Here is a 16,278-nt window from a genome sequence, read left to right on the forward strand (position 1 = left end):
GGAGGGAGGGCCCAGCGCACGCAGCCTCTCTCGCTGCACGATTTTAATGTTTTCAACAGGCACAGGGAAAGCCGAGCCCGTCTGAAAAATACTTTCGCGAGTCCTCGCGTTCGACGTGGTCACTGAACTTTTTTTCCCCTCTTGGAGTCACTCCTGCTACACGTTGGCTGTGCTTCTGGAAAGTGACTCCGAGGAGCCCCCTCCGTCCTCCTCCCCCGGCCCCTTGGCCCTCTGGCCAGCTGTCAGTCCGAGCTCTCCGCGGCCCGGCTCCCCGCCCCTCCCTGGCCCCCCAGTCCCAGGGCCGCCGCTGTGTCAGGCCGGACGCAGCGCAGAGTCCGCAGCGGGGAGCGCGGCTCGGGCAGGGGCGGCCGTGCCACCCTCGCTCGGGGTGACGCCCGACGCGCCCGGGGGTTGGAGGGTCGGACTCAGCTCCGCGGCGATCCTGGCCCCGGTTCTTCATTGACAAGACTGGAGTCGGGCGGCCGGCTGAAGCTTGGAGACGCTCCAGGGCCAGTGAAAAATGGTGGCGTTTTCCGGAAGATCGAGGGTGCCCTCTGGCGAGGCGAGGCCGCCAGTGAAGGAGGCTCGGCGGCTCGGGAGCCGGGACGGCGGGGGCGCTGGGGCCTGGGGGGGCGGGAGAAGCGGCGAGAAAAACAGGACCCCGGTGCCTTGGGGAATCGTCTCCCTCTCGGCCCCACGTGCGTCCAAGTGCACCGCTCCCTCCCCGAGCCGCGGCTCCGGGGCCGCTCTCCGCAGAAATGTCATCCAGATGTGCGCGGCTCCCTTCCCACCGAGGGTTCCGCAGGGAGCTGCGCCAGCGAGCGCAAAGTCAGCAGCTGGCCCGAGCCCATTTCCCAGATGGGTGAGGGGAAGTTGGCTCTCCGCTTTCGTTCCTCCTCTCAGCCTGAGCTTCTAGGTCTTTTCCCACGAGCAGCTTAGGTAGGACGAGGCACATTGCTCCTCCCACCTCCCAGGCAGAACTTGTGCCTGAACTAATCGCTTTCCTGCGAATTAGTGTTGCTCCCACCCCCAACCCCTCACTCCTGCCTTCCTAGACCCTTCAGAAGAGGTCTGGCTCCTAGGTCACCAACTGAAGGGATGCTCACTGAATCCCCAGGACAGTGGTGGATCATTTTACAGTTGGGGAAACTGAGGCACAGAGAGACCCTTTTGAAAAGGCCACACTGCTTTTGAGTGGTGGAGGTGTTATTTAATCCAGGCTTCTAGTTTGGGTAGGCATTATTTTCATTTGCATAATCAAGTAAGAAACCTGGATGTATAAACCGTAAAAGTAACTTGCCTAAGGTCACATAGCTATTAGGTATCAAGGCTAGAATATCTTTTTTCTTTTCTTTTCTTTTTTTTTTTTTTTGAGGCTGGAAGGATAAGGAGATCTGAATCCTTGATCTTGGCGTTGCCAGCACCACACTCTCCCAAATAAGCTAACCCACCAGTCCAAGGCTGGAATTTGGACCCAGGAAGTCCATTACCAGAGTCTGTGCACTGAATTACTATACTACACTGCCTCTGGGATTTGAGAAATAGTTTGGTGATTACTATTAGTCAGGCACTGTTTTAAATTCTGTGGCTATATCAGTGAACGAAACAAACAAAACCCTTGCTCTCATGGAGCTTGTATTTCAGAGGCAGGGGTGGGGTAGTGGGGGAGGCAATAAACTTAATAAATATATAAATCATGTAATACAGTAAAAGATAAGTGCCATAGTAGAAAATAAAGCAAGGAGGGAGGATAGAGACTACCCAGGTTGGGGGATGTTACACTTTAAAATAGGGTGATCACAGGGCCGGCCCGTGGCTCACTCGGGAGAGTGTGGTGCTGATAACACCAAGGCCATGGGTTTGGATCCCATATAGGGATGGCCGGTTACTGACAACACCAAGTCAAGGGTTAAGATCCCCTTACTGGTCATCTTTAAAAAAAAAAAAGGGTGATCACAGAAGGCCTTACTGAGGCCTTTGAGCAATTACTTGCAAGATAAGCAGGAAAATTATTAAAGTTACACCCTTGTGGACTCCGCCTCTACCAAATCAGTCTCCACAGGTCTGTATTTTTAAAGAAACTTCACCTATGATTCAGGTGCTTGGCAGGTTTGGAAGTCGCTTGGGGCTTCTCTCTGCCAGGGGTGAGTGCCACTCACTTTTGTTTTCAGGAAGTTGTGGAGGATGTGGGAGTAAAGTTCTGGAAACTGACTATAAAGTGGTGGTGGAATGGCTGTGAGCTTACGAGAAATGGAAAAATCCAAAGATTAATCCCTTCTTTTTCATCTAATGCCAAGGAAGAAGAGAACAAGGGATTCATTGGAGCCTATATTTCATCTGTCTTGGATTTTTGGCAATGACTTTATCCAGATTAAAATCTAACAGAATATTCTCACTGAGAAGCTGAGCTAGTGAGTAAAGGATCTTAGAAGTAAACTTTAAGGGTAATTACAAAAGAAGAAACTGAGGTACAGAGAGGGCTCTGCCCTGGCTACACGCATAGTAATTAGCAGAGCATGGATGAGAACCAAACTCTTCTGACATCCAGGCTGGTGCAGCTGCTGTCACATGGCATACTAATGCACCGTCTCACCCAGTAAACATGTGTGGAATGAATGGGTGAACCAAGTAATTTACTGGGTATTTAATAAATGCTTGCAATACAGTTTTAGGGGTGCTGCTCCCACATCCAAGTCCCTGCTTTTAACCCTTGGCCATTCAGTCCTTACCCCCAGCATGATCCTGGGGACATTGTCTACTTTCAGGGTCATGAGCCTACCGTCTGTGGGTCCCAGCCCACCAGTGCCTGGGACCTGGCCAGTGGTGTTGATTTGTGGATCTTATAAGGAGAGTCAATGAAGATTCCACTCACCTGTCCCATTAGGCTGGGAATTTGTGGAACATCCCCCTCTGCCAGCCCAGGAGAATGACTGACACCCAGTAGTACATGCTGAAGAAAAATACTCAAGTAAGATAAGGGTACTTCAAAAAGTTTATGGATAAATGCAATGAAAGGATAATGCAAATCTTTCCATGAACTTTTTAAAGTACCCTTGCATCTGTGTCAAAAGGGCACCTGGCTCTGATGCTTAGCACTCAGGTGATATTCCTCAAGACACCTCTTTGCACCTCAGTGTCCTCTGTTGTTGAGTAGAGATATTACTGTTATTTGCTTTGTGGGGTTTTTGGCATTTAATGAGATATCAATTATCTTTTGATATTCGAATTTTGAATAACTTTCAAAAGTTACTACTACTCAGGTATTTTTTTCAAAGAACATCAAAGATCTTTATGATAGTATTACTTACAATAGCAGTACCTCAAAGTACAATCACCTGTGTTTCAATAAAAAAAAAAAATTAAAAACAAACAAAACAAAAAGCACAATAGCAAAAATGGAAATGTCATAGAATAGGAATGTCAAACAAGGACATTTTCATTGTCAATGTTAAAACCAAAGGAACTTAAACAAATAATGGTAATATTCTATAAACTGTATTATTATGTAGCTATTAAAAGAATGATGTATAAGACTATGCACTGTAACAGAATGATGTTCATCTGGGGGTTGGGGAGGCAGGCGCATAACAAAACAATAGAGACAAAATGATCTCATTTTTGTTTATAGAATTGCAGAAAACGTCTAGGAGAATAACCAAGGTAACTATTCAGGTATTTGATGTGTTGGTTCAGCCTCTCTGTAAACTTCTTGAAGGCAGAGAGTCTGTATATTGCATTTTCTGTAATTTATTGCAAACCGTTTCTTACACCTGACCCCCTTGTGAGCCTGTTTTCTCATCTGTCAAATGAAAACAATACAACTTATCTTGCTTCCCACACAAGGTTATGTCCTTCACGTGAGCTAATAACTGTGAAGGCCCTCTGTACATTGCAAAGAGCTGTACAAATGGAAGGCATCCGTATAATCCCTGCTATTAGCAGTAGTGCTTTGAGCTTAATTACTGATGTATTTAAACAGAACGACAAATGCGGATAGTTCCTAAGGACTAAATTTTTTACCGTCCCACAGAAACAGCTTTAGCGGGTTTGAATATCTGGAGGTTTCTTGCGGAAGTAAAGCAGAGTAGGTTTAGGAAAGATTTGGTTCAAGTTGGCTGGCGGCAAACAGAATTCAGGAACAATGCGGCGGACCCTTTAAATAATGCGATGGAAGGGAGGGGCCGTCGTCAGGGACGCGGCTGGACAACTTGGTTTCCAGGAAGTGACGTCAGGCGGCCGCGGTGATGGAGGACGCGCTGGACCTGAATGAGGAGTGGCGCCGCGGTTCAACCGCCTCCGTGAGGACCGGCGTGGGGCGGGAGGGCTTGAAGCCAGGATTTAGCGGGAGGGAAGGAGCGACCCCGCCGGCCCCGGCTTCCCTGAGGCGCCTCAGGGCGGCGGGTCCGGAGTCGCACCAGGGTGAGGCCGGGGAGGAGGCGGCCTCATCCGCCCTGCCCCCGGGGCTGCGGTGGGCCCCGCCGCTGCCGCCGCCGTGGGGTTTGCTTTTCTTAAAGTCCTCCAAAGGTAGAACACAGATCCTGTCCCCGCCAGCTTCTGGAACCGGTGGGAAATTTCCGAGCCTCTCTCCGCTTTCTGGAGCCCCAAGTGCGAAGTCCCCCCAGAACAGGCAGATCTCAGGGTGACTGGAGGGGCTCCGGCCAAAGGCGCACTTGCACCCATCCTAGAGTTTTTTCCTGGGAACTTATTATTCCCGAAGTTCATGGAAAAGCCTCACTGTGCGGGGAGGGAAGCAAGCAGGGATGTCCTTTCTAACCCGCAATCCCCTCGGGGAGATGAGCGTTACCTCAGTTTCAGAGTTAAGGAAATCACGGGGGAGTGACTAGGTGCTGGGCCCTGAGGTCAGATGGAGCATAAAGCTGTTGGGTAGGTTTTTAAAAAGTTGGTTAACGCCTCGGAACCTAGGTTTTATGTTTGGAATGGAGATGATGCAGTGCAGATGAAATGCGATAACGCATGGAAAACATTAAACACAGGGACTGGTATATACTAAGATATGGGAAGAGATTAGCTGCCCTTGCCTCTGAGGCTGTGATGTCACGTCAGTAGATATCAGAGACCCAAGTTCAATGTTTTTCTTATTCCTTCACAACCCCCGTCAGACCTTTTATCTTTAAAATTAGTCAAGATCACAGTCACTAAAAGATTGGGCCACATTCGTTTCTGCTGTGAAATCTCTGCTGTGTTGAAGTGCCCTGATAGCACTGGATGTCCTCCAAGGTACCAGAGAGGAGCATCTCTCAAGGGAGATATCAGGGACAAGAGCAAATTGGTCTAGAATGCAGCGGGCTGCTTGACTGAACAGGGATATCATTAAGTTCTCAGGCCTTTTTGATATGTGAACTTTTTTAGTATTTGGGCATGTGAATGTAGTTATTTATTCATTCATTCTTTCAACAAATATTTATTGAGCCCCTACTGTGTATCAGGCACTGTCCTGGGTACTGGAGATATAGCTGTGAATAAAACAAAGTCCCTGCCCTCTTGGGCTTATGTTCTATTGGGGGAAGATGGGCAATAAACAGACTACATTTAAAATACACAGTCAGGTAGTAAAGCAGTTTTTCTATCCTGTGGATTTATACAGGATCTTCAAAAAGTTTAAAACCTTAAAATATTTAGTAGTTATTAGAGGACTCATCTGTAACAGCATTTAGAAACAAGATCATTGAATTTTTGTTTTCGTATAACCACTGTATGTGGTGTGCCATATTCAGATACCCAATGCTATGACAAATGGAAAAGGTCCACCATGGGTGAAGGGTTGTAATTGTCTACCTTGAGAAGAAAATGAGCTGCTTATTGGAAAGATTAATGGAAAGATTGTTTCCATTATCCCTGAAACCAAAATGATTAACATTACAATTTGAAGTACAAACACTACATAAGAGGTTTTATGCAGCTCCTTTGTAACCTACCTGTCAATGTATTGGTACAGTCAGTCCTTAGAACATCTTTTTTCTTCTTCTTCTTCTTCTTCTTTTTATTCTTAGTCCTTAGAACATCTTACAATGAAATTTAAGCATGGCATAGTGGAAAGAATCCAGGGTTTGGAGTCAGAAGAAGACTTTGCTCTTAGATTTATGTCTGTCATTTAATCACCCTCCTGAGCCTCAGTGTCCTCATTTGTAAAGTGATGTCAGTCCCAGCCCCTGTTATTGTGAGAAGCAAACGAAGCTACATTAAATGTGATCTAAAATTGCATATATTAATGCTGTTTTTTTTTTAAGTAAACAAGCAAAAATATAAATATTTTAACACCCACTAGTGTGCCTAAATAAAGTGTTATTTATGTGCTGGCAAGTGTTTGAGACACAGAGCTTCCACCCCAGGGGAGCCTTGGGAAACACCTAAAATGGTTCATTTGATGACTCAGAATTCTGAACTGCTCTGATTTCCAAAGGTGATGTCTCAAAATTCTTGTAATAGATCTCCCTTAATGTCTGTAAATGCAAATCCAGTTAGTGTATATATCAAAGCAAATGCTATTTGTATTTCTCTGGTGTCAGTTGCCATGAAATGTAGGAATTCTTTCCAAAAGCCTGTTTGATAATTATTTTCATGCTTTGAAATTAGGCCTTCCTAAAATCCTGCATAAGAACATGGGAGCTTTTACCACCCTCTTCTCTGAGCTGTAGCATGAGGTCTCTGCCCATTCTACAGGACTTTCTAACTACATTTCTTTGGGTTGAAAAGTGATTTTGCTTTTGCAGTCTTTATGCCTATTGAAAGAAAACCTTGTGATTATTAACCCATGAATTTCCTACTCTTATACCAATAGGACTGACATCAGGTACTTTGTTTAAGGGTTTGGAGAGTTTTCTAAGAATATATCCAAGTTGCTCAAGTCCTATTCTCCACCACGTCATCATAAATCCAGTCCATGCTTACCTTCCCAGAATTGTCATCCTCAGGGTGACTCAAATGACATCTGGGTCAGCAGTGCCCTCCATCTCTTCTTATAGGGGGCCAAGATGGGTTGTCGAGCTCAACAGGAGCCAACTCAGGCCGAGAATCACCTCAGTGGCAAGAATTTCTCTGAGACTCTGACTAGAGAGGTAGGTGCTAAAAAACTCAAAATCTGAAGAAGTGCTTCCTAAGAGTTAGTGATTCCGTAATGAGCAAGGATTTGCTATTCCATATTTCTTCTCAAAAATGCCAGCCCTGGGCCGGCCCGGTGGCGCACTGGAGAGTGCGCCGCCTGGGAGTGCCGCGGCGCTCCCGCCGAGGGTTCGGATCCCATGTGGTGACCGGTTCCCACTCACTGGTTGAGCGCGGGGCGGGCGCAACACCGAGGGTTGCGATCCTGTTGCCGGTCCCCGGTGCGGGCGCGACACCGAGGGTTGCGATCCCGTTACCGGTCAGTAAAAATAGTGATTCCGTAATGAGCAAGGATTTGCTATTCCATATTTCTTCTCAAAAATGCCAGCCCTGGGCCGGCCCGGTGGCGCACTGGAGAGTGCGCCGCCTGGGAGTGCCGCGGCGCTCCCGCCGAGGGTTCGGATCCCATGTGGTGACCGGTTCCCACTCACTGGTTGAGCGCGGGGCGGGCGCAACACCGAGGGTTGCGATCCTGTTGCCGGTCCCCGGTGCGGGCGCGACACCGAGGGTTGCAATCCTGTTACCGGTCAGTAAAAAAGACAAAAAGGAAAAAAAAAATGCCAGCCCCTCTTCCTGTGTTGATTTGGGAATTCCCTTCCTTGGCATTTGTCCTATTATCAGGAAATGAAGAAAGAATGTTTTTTTCTTTGATGCCAAATTAGCGTCTGTGCATTTCTTAATATTCTTAAGGTAGAACTTACTATGTTAGCTGAAGCAAGGGACTAGGAACTTTCAAAATCCAGGTTTTTATTTCTGCCAAACAAATGCCAGTGAGGCATGGCTGGTGATGTAAGGTTGGATTACACAACCGAACGATTGCTCTCACTGGTGACCTGCACTTTCTACAGCTTTCAGGCAGGAAAGAGATTATTTACTGGCCTTCCTTTCCTGGAGACTTCTCTGAGTGGCCTGGAATTCCGGGAAATTATCCAGCTTCTTTGTGGACGGTGGGTAATCCTGATGAGCAATGCTTTTTAATGCCAGGACCCTATTTTTTGGCAATTTTCTCAGAGCTGCTTTTTTTACCTTCCTCTGTCCATTTGAAAAAGTTTTGCCTTTCAAGAGTCAGCCTCAGGGTCATTCCCCTCTGTTAGCTCTTTTCTAACTTCAGGCTGATTCAGGGCTCCTTCCTTTCAGTTCCCATAGTAAATACTCTAGAATGTATAATATTATATGCTCATTGCCTTTTTAATCTGCCCCACTAAACAGTGAGTTCCCAGACAGTGGGAAACCCGGCTTCTCAGTTGTCTAACTTGCTGGCCTGTGGTAGGTTTACAACAGATGAGGGGACCCATACTGAGAAGCCTAATGGGCCAGGCACGTGCATGAGCAAAATGTGCTGGGTACGTGACACGGACACACTTTACTTACATATCAAATATTTAGGAATATACTTTCATAGGAAATAAGTCCTCCACCATCTATCTTCTTAAGCTCTCCACATGGCCCTGTCAATTTATCTTTTTTTCTCACTTATTTTAGAAATGTGGGTACAGAGAGTTGTTAAGACAACTATGCCAGCACAGGAAAACTGGCAGCTGACTCTTGGCCTTCTTGCCTGGAAGACACTAGGGAGTGAGTTGGGGCAGGGGGACTAGGAACTGGAGACCACGTGCCTCCTCTGCAGGGGCTACCACTACTTAGCCGAAGCTGGTTGATGCTGTAGGGAATACAGGCCCAGTATTGTCAGATCTTCTGATTTTTTCAAGGAATACTGGCAGTCTAAAATTTTATGTGAAAGCAACAGATGTTTAGAAGTTAACAACTAATTATAAAAATTAAATCACTGTATGGGCTAGATTGGGCCTGCAGGTTGTCAGTTTGTGACTTTGATCATGGTGCTTCCATTATAGTACTTATCACAATTGTATGGCTCCTTCATATGATGTGAGTTTCTGCAAGGCAGGGGTTGTGTCTCTTACCATTCATTGTACCCACTGTCTGTCACAGTGCCTGGCATAGAAGCAGCGTGCAGTTGCCACTGCAAAGGGCGAGGTGGGTGAAGTGTATAGTGTATAGATGTACTTGTATAGATGTACTTACACATGGAAGCTGAGTAAGAGCCTTATGCTGTGGGAGGTGGGCAGATGTGAAGCATTGGAGGGACAGTTATGGGAGCTGGTGGTATAAAGTGGGAAGACATTGAAAAAAGATGTACCAGACCCACCCTGGATCTCAGGGAGCTTGAGCTGCAGTAGTATACATCTTTAAAGAGAAAATGAGGAAGTAAATGACTGGGTTGTTGGAAGCCTACTCTTGGCTTCTGGCCACTTTACAAATGGGTCTAGGAGGATCTATCCCAACACCAAATCATTCATTCATTTATTCAACAAATATTTATTGTGTACCAAGCACCATTTTACGGGGTTGGCGTATTTCAGTGAACAAGAGACAAGATCCTTGCCATGAGATCCCTTACATTCTCATGATCATTGGCAACCAGGGAGATGAATTACAAGTCTCCTTAATTGTGAAGGAGGTTATTGTGGTTAGGTGAGTGAGCCCGTGATGGGCCAGGATGTCCACGAATGACTTGATCAGGCCTTGACACTTTATGTGACCCCCATACCAAATCAGCTGCCAGGCCAGGTCAGTGAGCACTGTGCCATCCCCTTCCCCTTGGCTCCGGGTGAGAGTAAGTGCTGTGAGGACATAACTCTTTAGTCACAGACTGCAATGAACCTTTCAGGGTTTCAGCCTTTCAGGAATACCTGCTTATTTCCCCAGAGATATTTACCATTTTTTTACTCTGGGCCTTAGCATTTTTCTGGGAGAACATGATAAAAAGTCATTCTGTTCCTCACCCAACTGGTGTTTCTGAAAGCAAATGCCAGTCAGGATTCCAGGATTCCTTCTCTTCCTGGGTTAAGTGAAGTTTAACGCAGTGTGGGCAGCCTCCCACAGGGCCAGATGCTCACTGTGCTGTGTGGGACTTTTCAACTGTTTCTTTCTAAAATTAGTTTCCAAGGCTTGTGTGTGTGTCCATTTACATTCCAGTTCTGAGTATATTACTTGATATATTTATTTTTGTCCTCTTGCTGACTATATTTTAGGATGAAGACATCCATGAAAACTTAAATGTGGTACCTGGGAGCTGTCAGACATACTGGAGTTACTTTAGAGTTGAGTAGGAGTTAGTTCAAACAAATGGTTATTTTAAAGCGAGGTAGTAGAACTGGGAGCTCTGGGGAAGGAAGCCGAGAGAACACAGTGCTTGGCATCAGAAAACCAGGGCTTGAGGCGGGGCTCTACTAATTGCCTGGATCTCGAACAAGTCCACTAATCTCTCTAATCCTCCATTTCAAATGGCAATAACAATACCACTAGGTTGATGTGGGGATTAAGTGAGATATGCATTTAAAAGCACTTTAATAAACTTGAAAAGCTCTGTGCAAGTATTTATTCATTCAGTACATTATTGAATAAATGAGTATTTGGGCAGTGCTTTGCTGTTTTTATTAAAGGGCAGCAAAGAAAGAGGATGTATGCCAGGGTCTCTTTTAGAACTGATTTGGAAGTCTCTTCAAGGGCTACAAGTCATTTATCCATAGATAGTGACCTAGAGCAGAGTTTCCGTGCCGTCCATTTGCAGTGGGCATTCCTTATGACTCATGTGTAAGAGCATGGGCCTGGGGGGTGATACACGCCTGGGCTGAAACCCTGGCTGCGCCACACATTAGCTCTATGACTCTGAGCAAGTTACTTAATCTCTCTAAGCTTAGGTTTCCTCACTGACAATACAGGGGTAATAATATTCCATACTGGAGAGAGTGGCTAGAAAGAAAAAATGAGATGAGAGATGTAAAGCCTTGATAGTCTGACATGTAAGTGCTTGGTATGTTGCTCGTTATTATTTCTCTAGAAGTTGGGTGTCCGTTTTATTCTGCCTTAATCCTTTCTACTAAGGTTGAAAGCTGGTGGCCTTCCGGCTACACTTAGCCTGCAGTCATGTTTTGTTGATCCATATGGAGTTAAAAACTTTTAAATTTGATTTTCAACATTTATAGATTGGGAAACTTCACATGAAAAATCCACATTTTGAGCTTCTCTTTAAGATCAGAAGTGCCCTCACAGTAGGAAGGCCGGGCTGGCACTCCTGCATGGTGGCAGTTGGCTGGGGCTGCTGATGAGCTCCCTTACAGGTGGCCAGTCCTCTCCCCTTCTCCACTTCTCACTTTAATACACTGGTCAGATTGACTCACATTTGATCTGCCCGGCTCCTATTCCCATTTGAGTTTAAAACTCCTGCTCTTTTAGGATGGATTGATTTTCAGGTATCCTATATCTGTTAGTATTGAATTTGGCTACCTGCGACAGAAACTCAACTCCAGTTCTTGAGTGAGACAAGAGTGATTTTTCTCATGTAGTGAGAGTCCAGTGGAGGGCAGAGCAGAGAGGATGCAATCACTGGAGGATGTCCTGCATGATTCTAGCCCCTTCAAGCTTCCTGCTCTGCCATCTGGAGCTTGGGACTTTTGTTCTCATGGTTGCAAATGGTCAGTCTCACCCCAAGTCTGGAAGCCTCAGAATCGGGGAATCTGATGGTGTGATTCTCAGTCCAAAGCCAAGGGTCTGAGAGCCAGAGATGCTGCTGGTCTAAATCCTGGAACCCAAAGGCTGAAGAGTCTAGAGTTGTGATGTCCGTGGACAGGAGAGAAGAGTGTATCCCAGCTCCAGGGGGTAGAAGGAGAGAGATTCACCTTTTCCTCCATTTTTATTCTCTCCAGCTCCCCAGTAGATTGGATGGTGCCCACGCATATTGAGGGCTGATCCTTCACACCCAGTACACTCAGGCCCACATGCTAATCTCTTCTGGAATCACCTTCATAGACATACTCAAAAAGGTTGCTGTACCAGGTTTCTGGGCTTTCTTAATCTAATCAAGTTGACACCTAAAATTAACCATCGCAGTAAGGGAGGAAAGGAGAATGGCTATTGAGTAGGTAGTTCTTGACTGTCATGTCAGTTTTTTAAAAAAGTAGAATTTATACAAAGGTTTTTTTATTTTTTTTTTTTGTAGGCTTGGATATAAAAGAGTTATTTTTAGTAGCTAAAAAAATCCACATTCCTCTCTGGTTTTCTAACTTAAAGTTGTGGGGAGTTCAGTGAAAAAATTGTATGCCCTGAGTTCCAGGATACCTGATTGAGTTGCCTGCGTGAACTCTCGATCTTTTCCTTCTTCTAGTTATCTCTGTAACTGCTTAGGGTTTTCCGCCTGTAGGATATCTGTGGCTCCATCTAGATAATTAAACTCTTCCTCCTGCTCTGAGAGAAGAGGAAAGGTCTCTTTATTTGCTTGGTGATTCTGTAAATTTCAAATAATAAGTTTCAAAGAATGTAACTGTCTAATTTTGCTGATTTACCAGAAAGATGACCTCCTTGTGTTGTTTTACTAGCTCAGAGTTGATTGGAGTTGTTCCTACTTTAGGGTTGTCGTGAAGATGAAGTGACATAATGCATGTGAGGACTTAGCACAGTATCTGGCACACAGAAATCTCAAGAAGTGACACGTATCAAGAAAGCTTATGAAAGAAACCTTTTTTAGGGTGGTGGGGAGGACACCTGTCACAATTCAGTCATGGACCATCAGAAGCATAGTTCAGTTAGCAATTAAGGTTGGCATTATAGTTATTGGGGATTTTACTGGAAGATAGTTCTATGATGAATATCTACATGTCTGCGATATATAAGTTTCTCTGGGGAGAGCAGCTCTGAGAGTTAAAGCAGGTTCTTCTGCTGTGATTCTGCTCTTACAGAGTTCCTTCAAGAGAAAACTGAGACGCTTTCTACCATAGAGTTATATTACACTGAGTTTGTGCAAAAGTGATCTTTGACAAAACCTGTCCAGGTCTAGTTTATCTTTTGGATGAGCATTTCTCACTTAGGTCTATACCTCTTTTTAGTTTAGCTTTTGTTTTGTAGATTGTCCTTTTTTTTTTTGTTGTTGTTGTTGTTTTTCCTTTTTGTCTTTTTTACTGGCCGGTAACGGGATCGCAACCCTCGGTGTCACGCCCGTACCGGGGACCGGCAACGGGATCGCAACCCTCAGTGTTGCGCCTGCGCCACGCTCAGCCAGTGAGCGGGAACCGGTCACCACATGGGATCCGAACCCTCGGCGGGAGCACCGCCGCGCTCCCAAGCGGCGCACTCTCCAGTACGCCACCGGGCCGGCCCTAGATTGTCCTTTTAACAATAATTATCATATCTTACATCAGAACAGTTGCTACCTGTCTGTTCATTACCCACAATGTCCTAGTTAAGCCTCATGGTAGCTCTTGAAGTAGGTACTATTATTATCTCATTATTATCTCATTATTGTCTCAGGACACTGAGATTTTGAGAGGTTGGGTAGCTTGTCCAGTGTCATTCAGCTGATCTCTGACCCTATTCAAGTCTCTGACTCTAGCTCGGTGCGTAAGCACCACTTAACTTCTCCTACCTGCTAGGCAGGTAGATGCACAGTAGAGAAGAGGCTTTTGAAGAGAGTGGGGAGACTTTCGGGTTATTCCCTTGGAATCCTTTTGGAGTGGGAGTAAGTCCTTTCTCCATCACCAATATTCGTCCAGTTGTCAAGAGCAGTGTTTGAGTCACAGCTGTTCCCTTTCTCTTCCCCCATCCCCTCAGTGTTTCTCTGAGGACACAGAACTGAAAGTTAGCCAGATTCCCTCGCAGGAATCTGAGAAATGCTGCTGGGCTCATGTTCCCAAATTAGGCCAATTTCCTCATCCCCCAGCAGCTTTGCTCGGCCGGAGCTCCCTTGGCACTTTGCATGACGTCTCTCGCCCTCTGCCTGTTCCCTGACTGGGCTGCCAGCCGGGCAGTTATTTTCAGCCCAATAGGGTTATCTGCTGACCCTTTTTGGTGACATTTTTCATCTTTCTCACAAAAATAACTCTCCTGATTGGTCACATTTTCCATCCTTTTTCATAGCCCCTCTCCAATGGGCTGGATTGAATGATGCTTCTGATAACGTTACCGAAGAAGGATGTAGGGAATTTGACATGGAGCTGTTCATCAGGAATGTGTTTTCCACACTTCATATTTATGTCATGCTTTGCATGCTTTGGTTTTGAACTCTCCCTCATGGTGGGCAGATGTACATCACTGACCCATCCCTGGGGCCGGCCGCTGTGTGGGAGGGAATGTCGTCTCAGGGTAGAGCCTGCAATTCTAAATCACATCGCGAGATCCTCTCCAGTGCTGGCTTTGGCGCAGGCTTGTCGAGTGCCCCAGTACACACTGGCTCCCTCCAAGTCCTGGGGTGAAAGTCGGTGCTTAAAGAGCACTTTAAGTTTCTCTTCCTCAGCTACGGGGGAAGGTTAAATGAGAAAGCTTAGTCAAGAGCTTAGTCCAGTGCATCATTAAGTAAGCTATTGTTGTCGTTATTTATGCTGAGAAGTAGAAAAGATTATTATTTTATCTTTAAACCCAGCTCCGCCAATTACTAAGTGTGTATCCTGCGCAAGTTACTTAACCACTCTAAACTAAGCCTGTTTACTCAACTGTTGAATGGTGATGATAGTAGTACCTATCTCACAGGCTTGATAGAGGATTAAAGAATGTATAAAGCTCTCTGAACAGTGCCCCACACATGCTAACTATTATTGTCATTATTTGTGTCACATGAGAATCAGAATGTATTATCCATTTATCCTAAATGGCAGTTCTGTTCAAGATACAGAGATATTCATATTTTATAGAACTAAGTGTCCCTTGGGGCAAAGAAACATTTGGGTGAGGAATCCTCTTGATGAGAATTCTCTGTGCCACTTGAGACCCATTTTATTAGTCTCCTCTGGTAGCATTTCTGCTTATGCTATTGGCCAGTTACTTGTTAGCACCTTTCCGTCTCTAAAACCAAACTGTCCGTCTAGAGGTTGGCAGTCTCTCCAAAGAAGAATCCTTAATAGCTGACATATCATTTTGTTGTTCTGGGGGGCATATGAATAGAAAATGAGGACAGGAGTGACCTTGGTGACCTCAGTGATCTTGGATAGAAGGTAACATTCATTCATTCACTTACGAAACTTTTTTTTTTTTTGGTTGTTGGTTGGTACAGGGATTGAACCCTGGACTTTGGTACTATCAGCACCATGCTCTAACCAACTGAGTTAATTGGCTAGCCCCCACCTATGAAACTTTTTTTTTTTTTCTTTTTGTCTTTTTTCGTGTCCAGCAACGGATCGCAACCCTCAGTGTCGCACCCGTACCGGACTGGGACCGGCAACGGGATCGCAACCCTCGGTGTTGCTCCCACACCTCGCTCAGCCAGTGAGCGGGAACCGGTCTGTATGTGGGATCCGAACCCTCGGCGGGAGCGCCACCGCGCTCCCAAGCGGCGCATGTAGCAGTGCGCCACTGGGCCGGCCCCCACCTATGAAACTTGATTGAGACCTTTCTACATACCAGATATTATGCTTAGAGCTGGGAATGCAATGATAAACCAGACACGCTGCCTGCCTGTAGAACCTTGACCTAGGGGCCTGCGGAGAGGTAAGTGCCAGGTGGGGGTGAACACAGAAAGATGTGGGAGTACCCACACTGAACCCCTTTTACTCTCGGACTTCTGGAAATGTTGTCCAGGAAGAAAACATGTTGAGTTGAGACTTGAAGGATGAGTAGAAGATAAGCAAGAGAAGAGAGGGGGAGGAATATTCCAAGTAGAGGGATGAACGTGTGTAAGGAGAGAGCATGGTATGTTGGATTTGTTAGTGCAGCAATTGACCATGCAGGTGATGGAGTAGTGGTTGTCAGTGATTTTGTATTTGAAACCAGCCCCTTCGCCTTTTTTTACAAAAGCCCCATATATAGCCAACATTTCTTATATGACATTAAAGTAATTGGCAATGTTATCAGAGTTAGACAGTGAGCTTTCAGTGTTTTCTAGCCTTGTCTTTCACTGCTGCATCTTCAGTGCAGCCACTGTGCTTCTCTCTCTGCGTTTGTGTTTGCTGGTCAAGAAACCTCTGAGGTGTGCTAAGGGATTTCACATTCTATTGTAATATTGGAATTTGGTTTGACTCCTGTTTGAAGTTAGTAGACTACTGGCTTGTGATCAGAAATCTTTTTTTGGGGCCGGCCCAGTGGCGCACTGCTACAGTGCGCCTCTTGGGAGTGTGGCGGCGCTCCCGCCGAGGGGTCGGATCCCACATACAGACC

At 45.8% G+C, this 16,278-nt stretch overlaps 1 protein-coding gene across 1 annotated transcript in view; it reads left to right on the forward strand.

Moving 5' to 3' along the window:
• The first annotated feature begins 4,237 nt into the window (after positions 1-4,237).
• The window catches only part of IFT43 (intraflagellar transport 43), a 100,403-nt gene continuing 88,362 nt past the window's right edge, over positions 4,238-16,278 (forward strand). Inside the window, exon 1 of the mRNA XM_008567073.1 lies at positions 4,238-4,298. Within this exon, the coding sequence (XP_008565295.1) occupies positions 4,245-4,298 (54 nt within the window). The 5' untranslated portion in view covers positions 4,238-4,244. The remainder of the gene's footprint in view (positions 4,299-16,278) is intronic.

Source organism: Galeopterus variegatus, unplaced genomic scaffold (genome assembly GCF_000696425.1).
Source record: "Galeopterus variegatus unplaced genomic scaffold, G_variegatus-3.0.2 Scaffold290, whole genome shotgun sequence".
NCBI classification, from domain to species: Eukaryota; Metazoa; Chordata; class Mammalia; order Dermoptera; family Cynocephalidae; genus Galeopterus; species Galeopterus variegatus.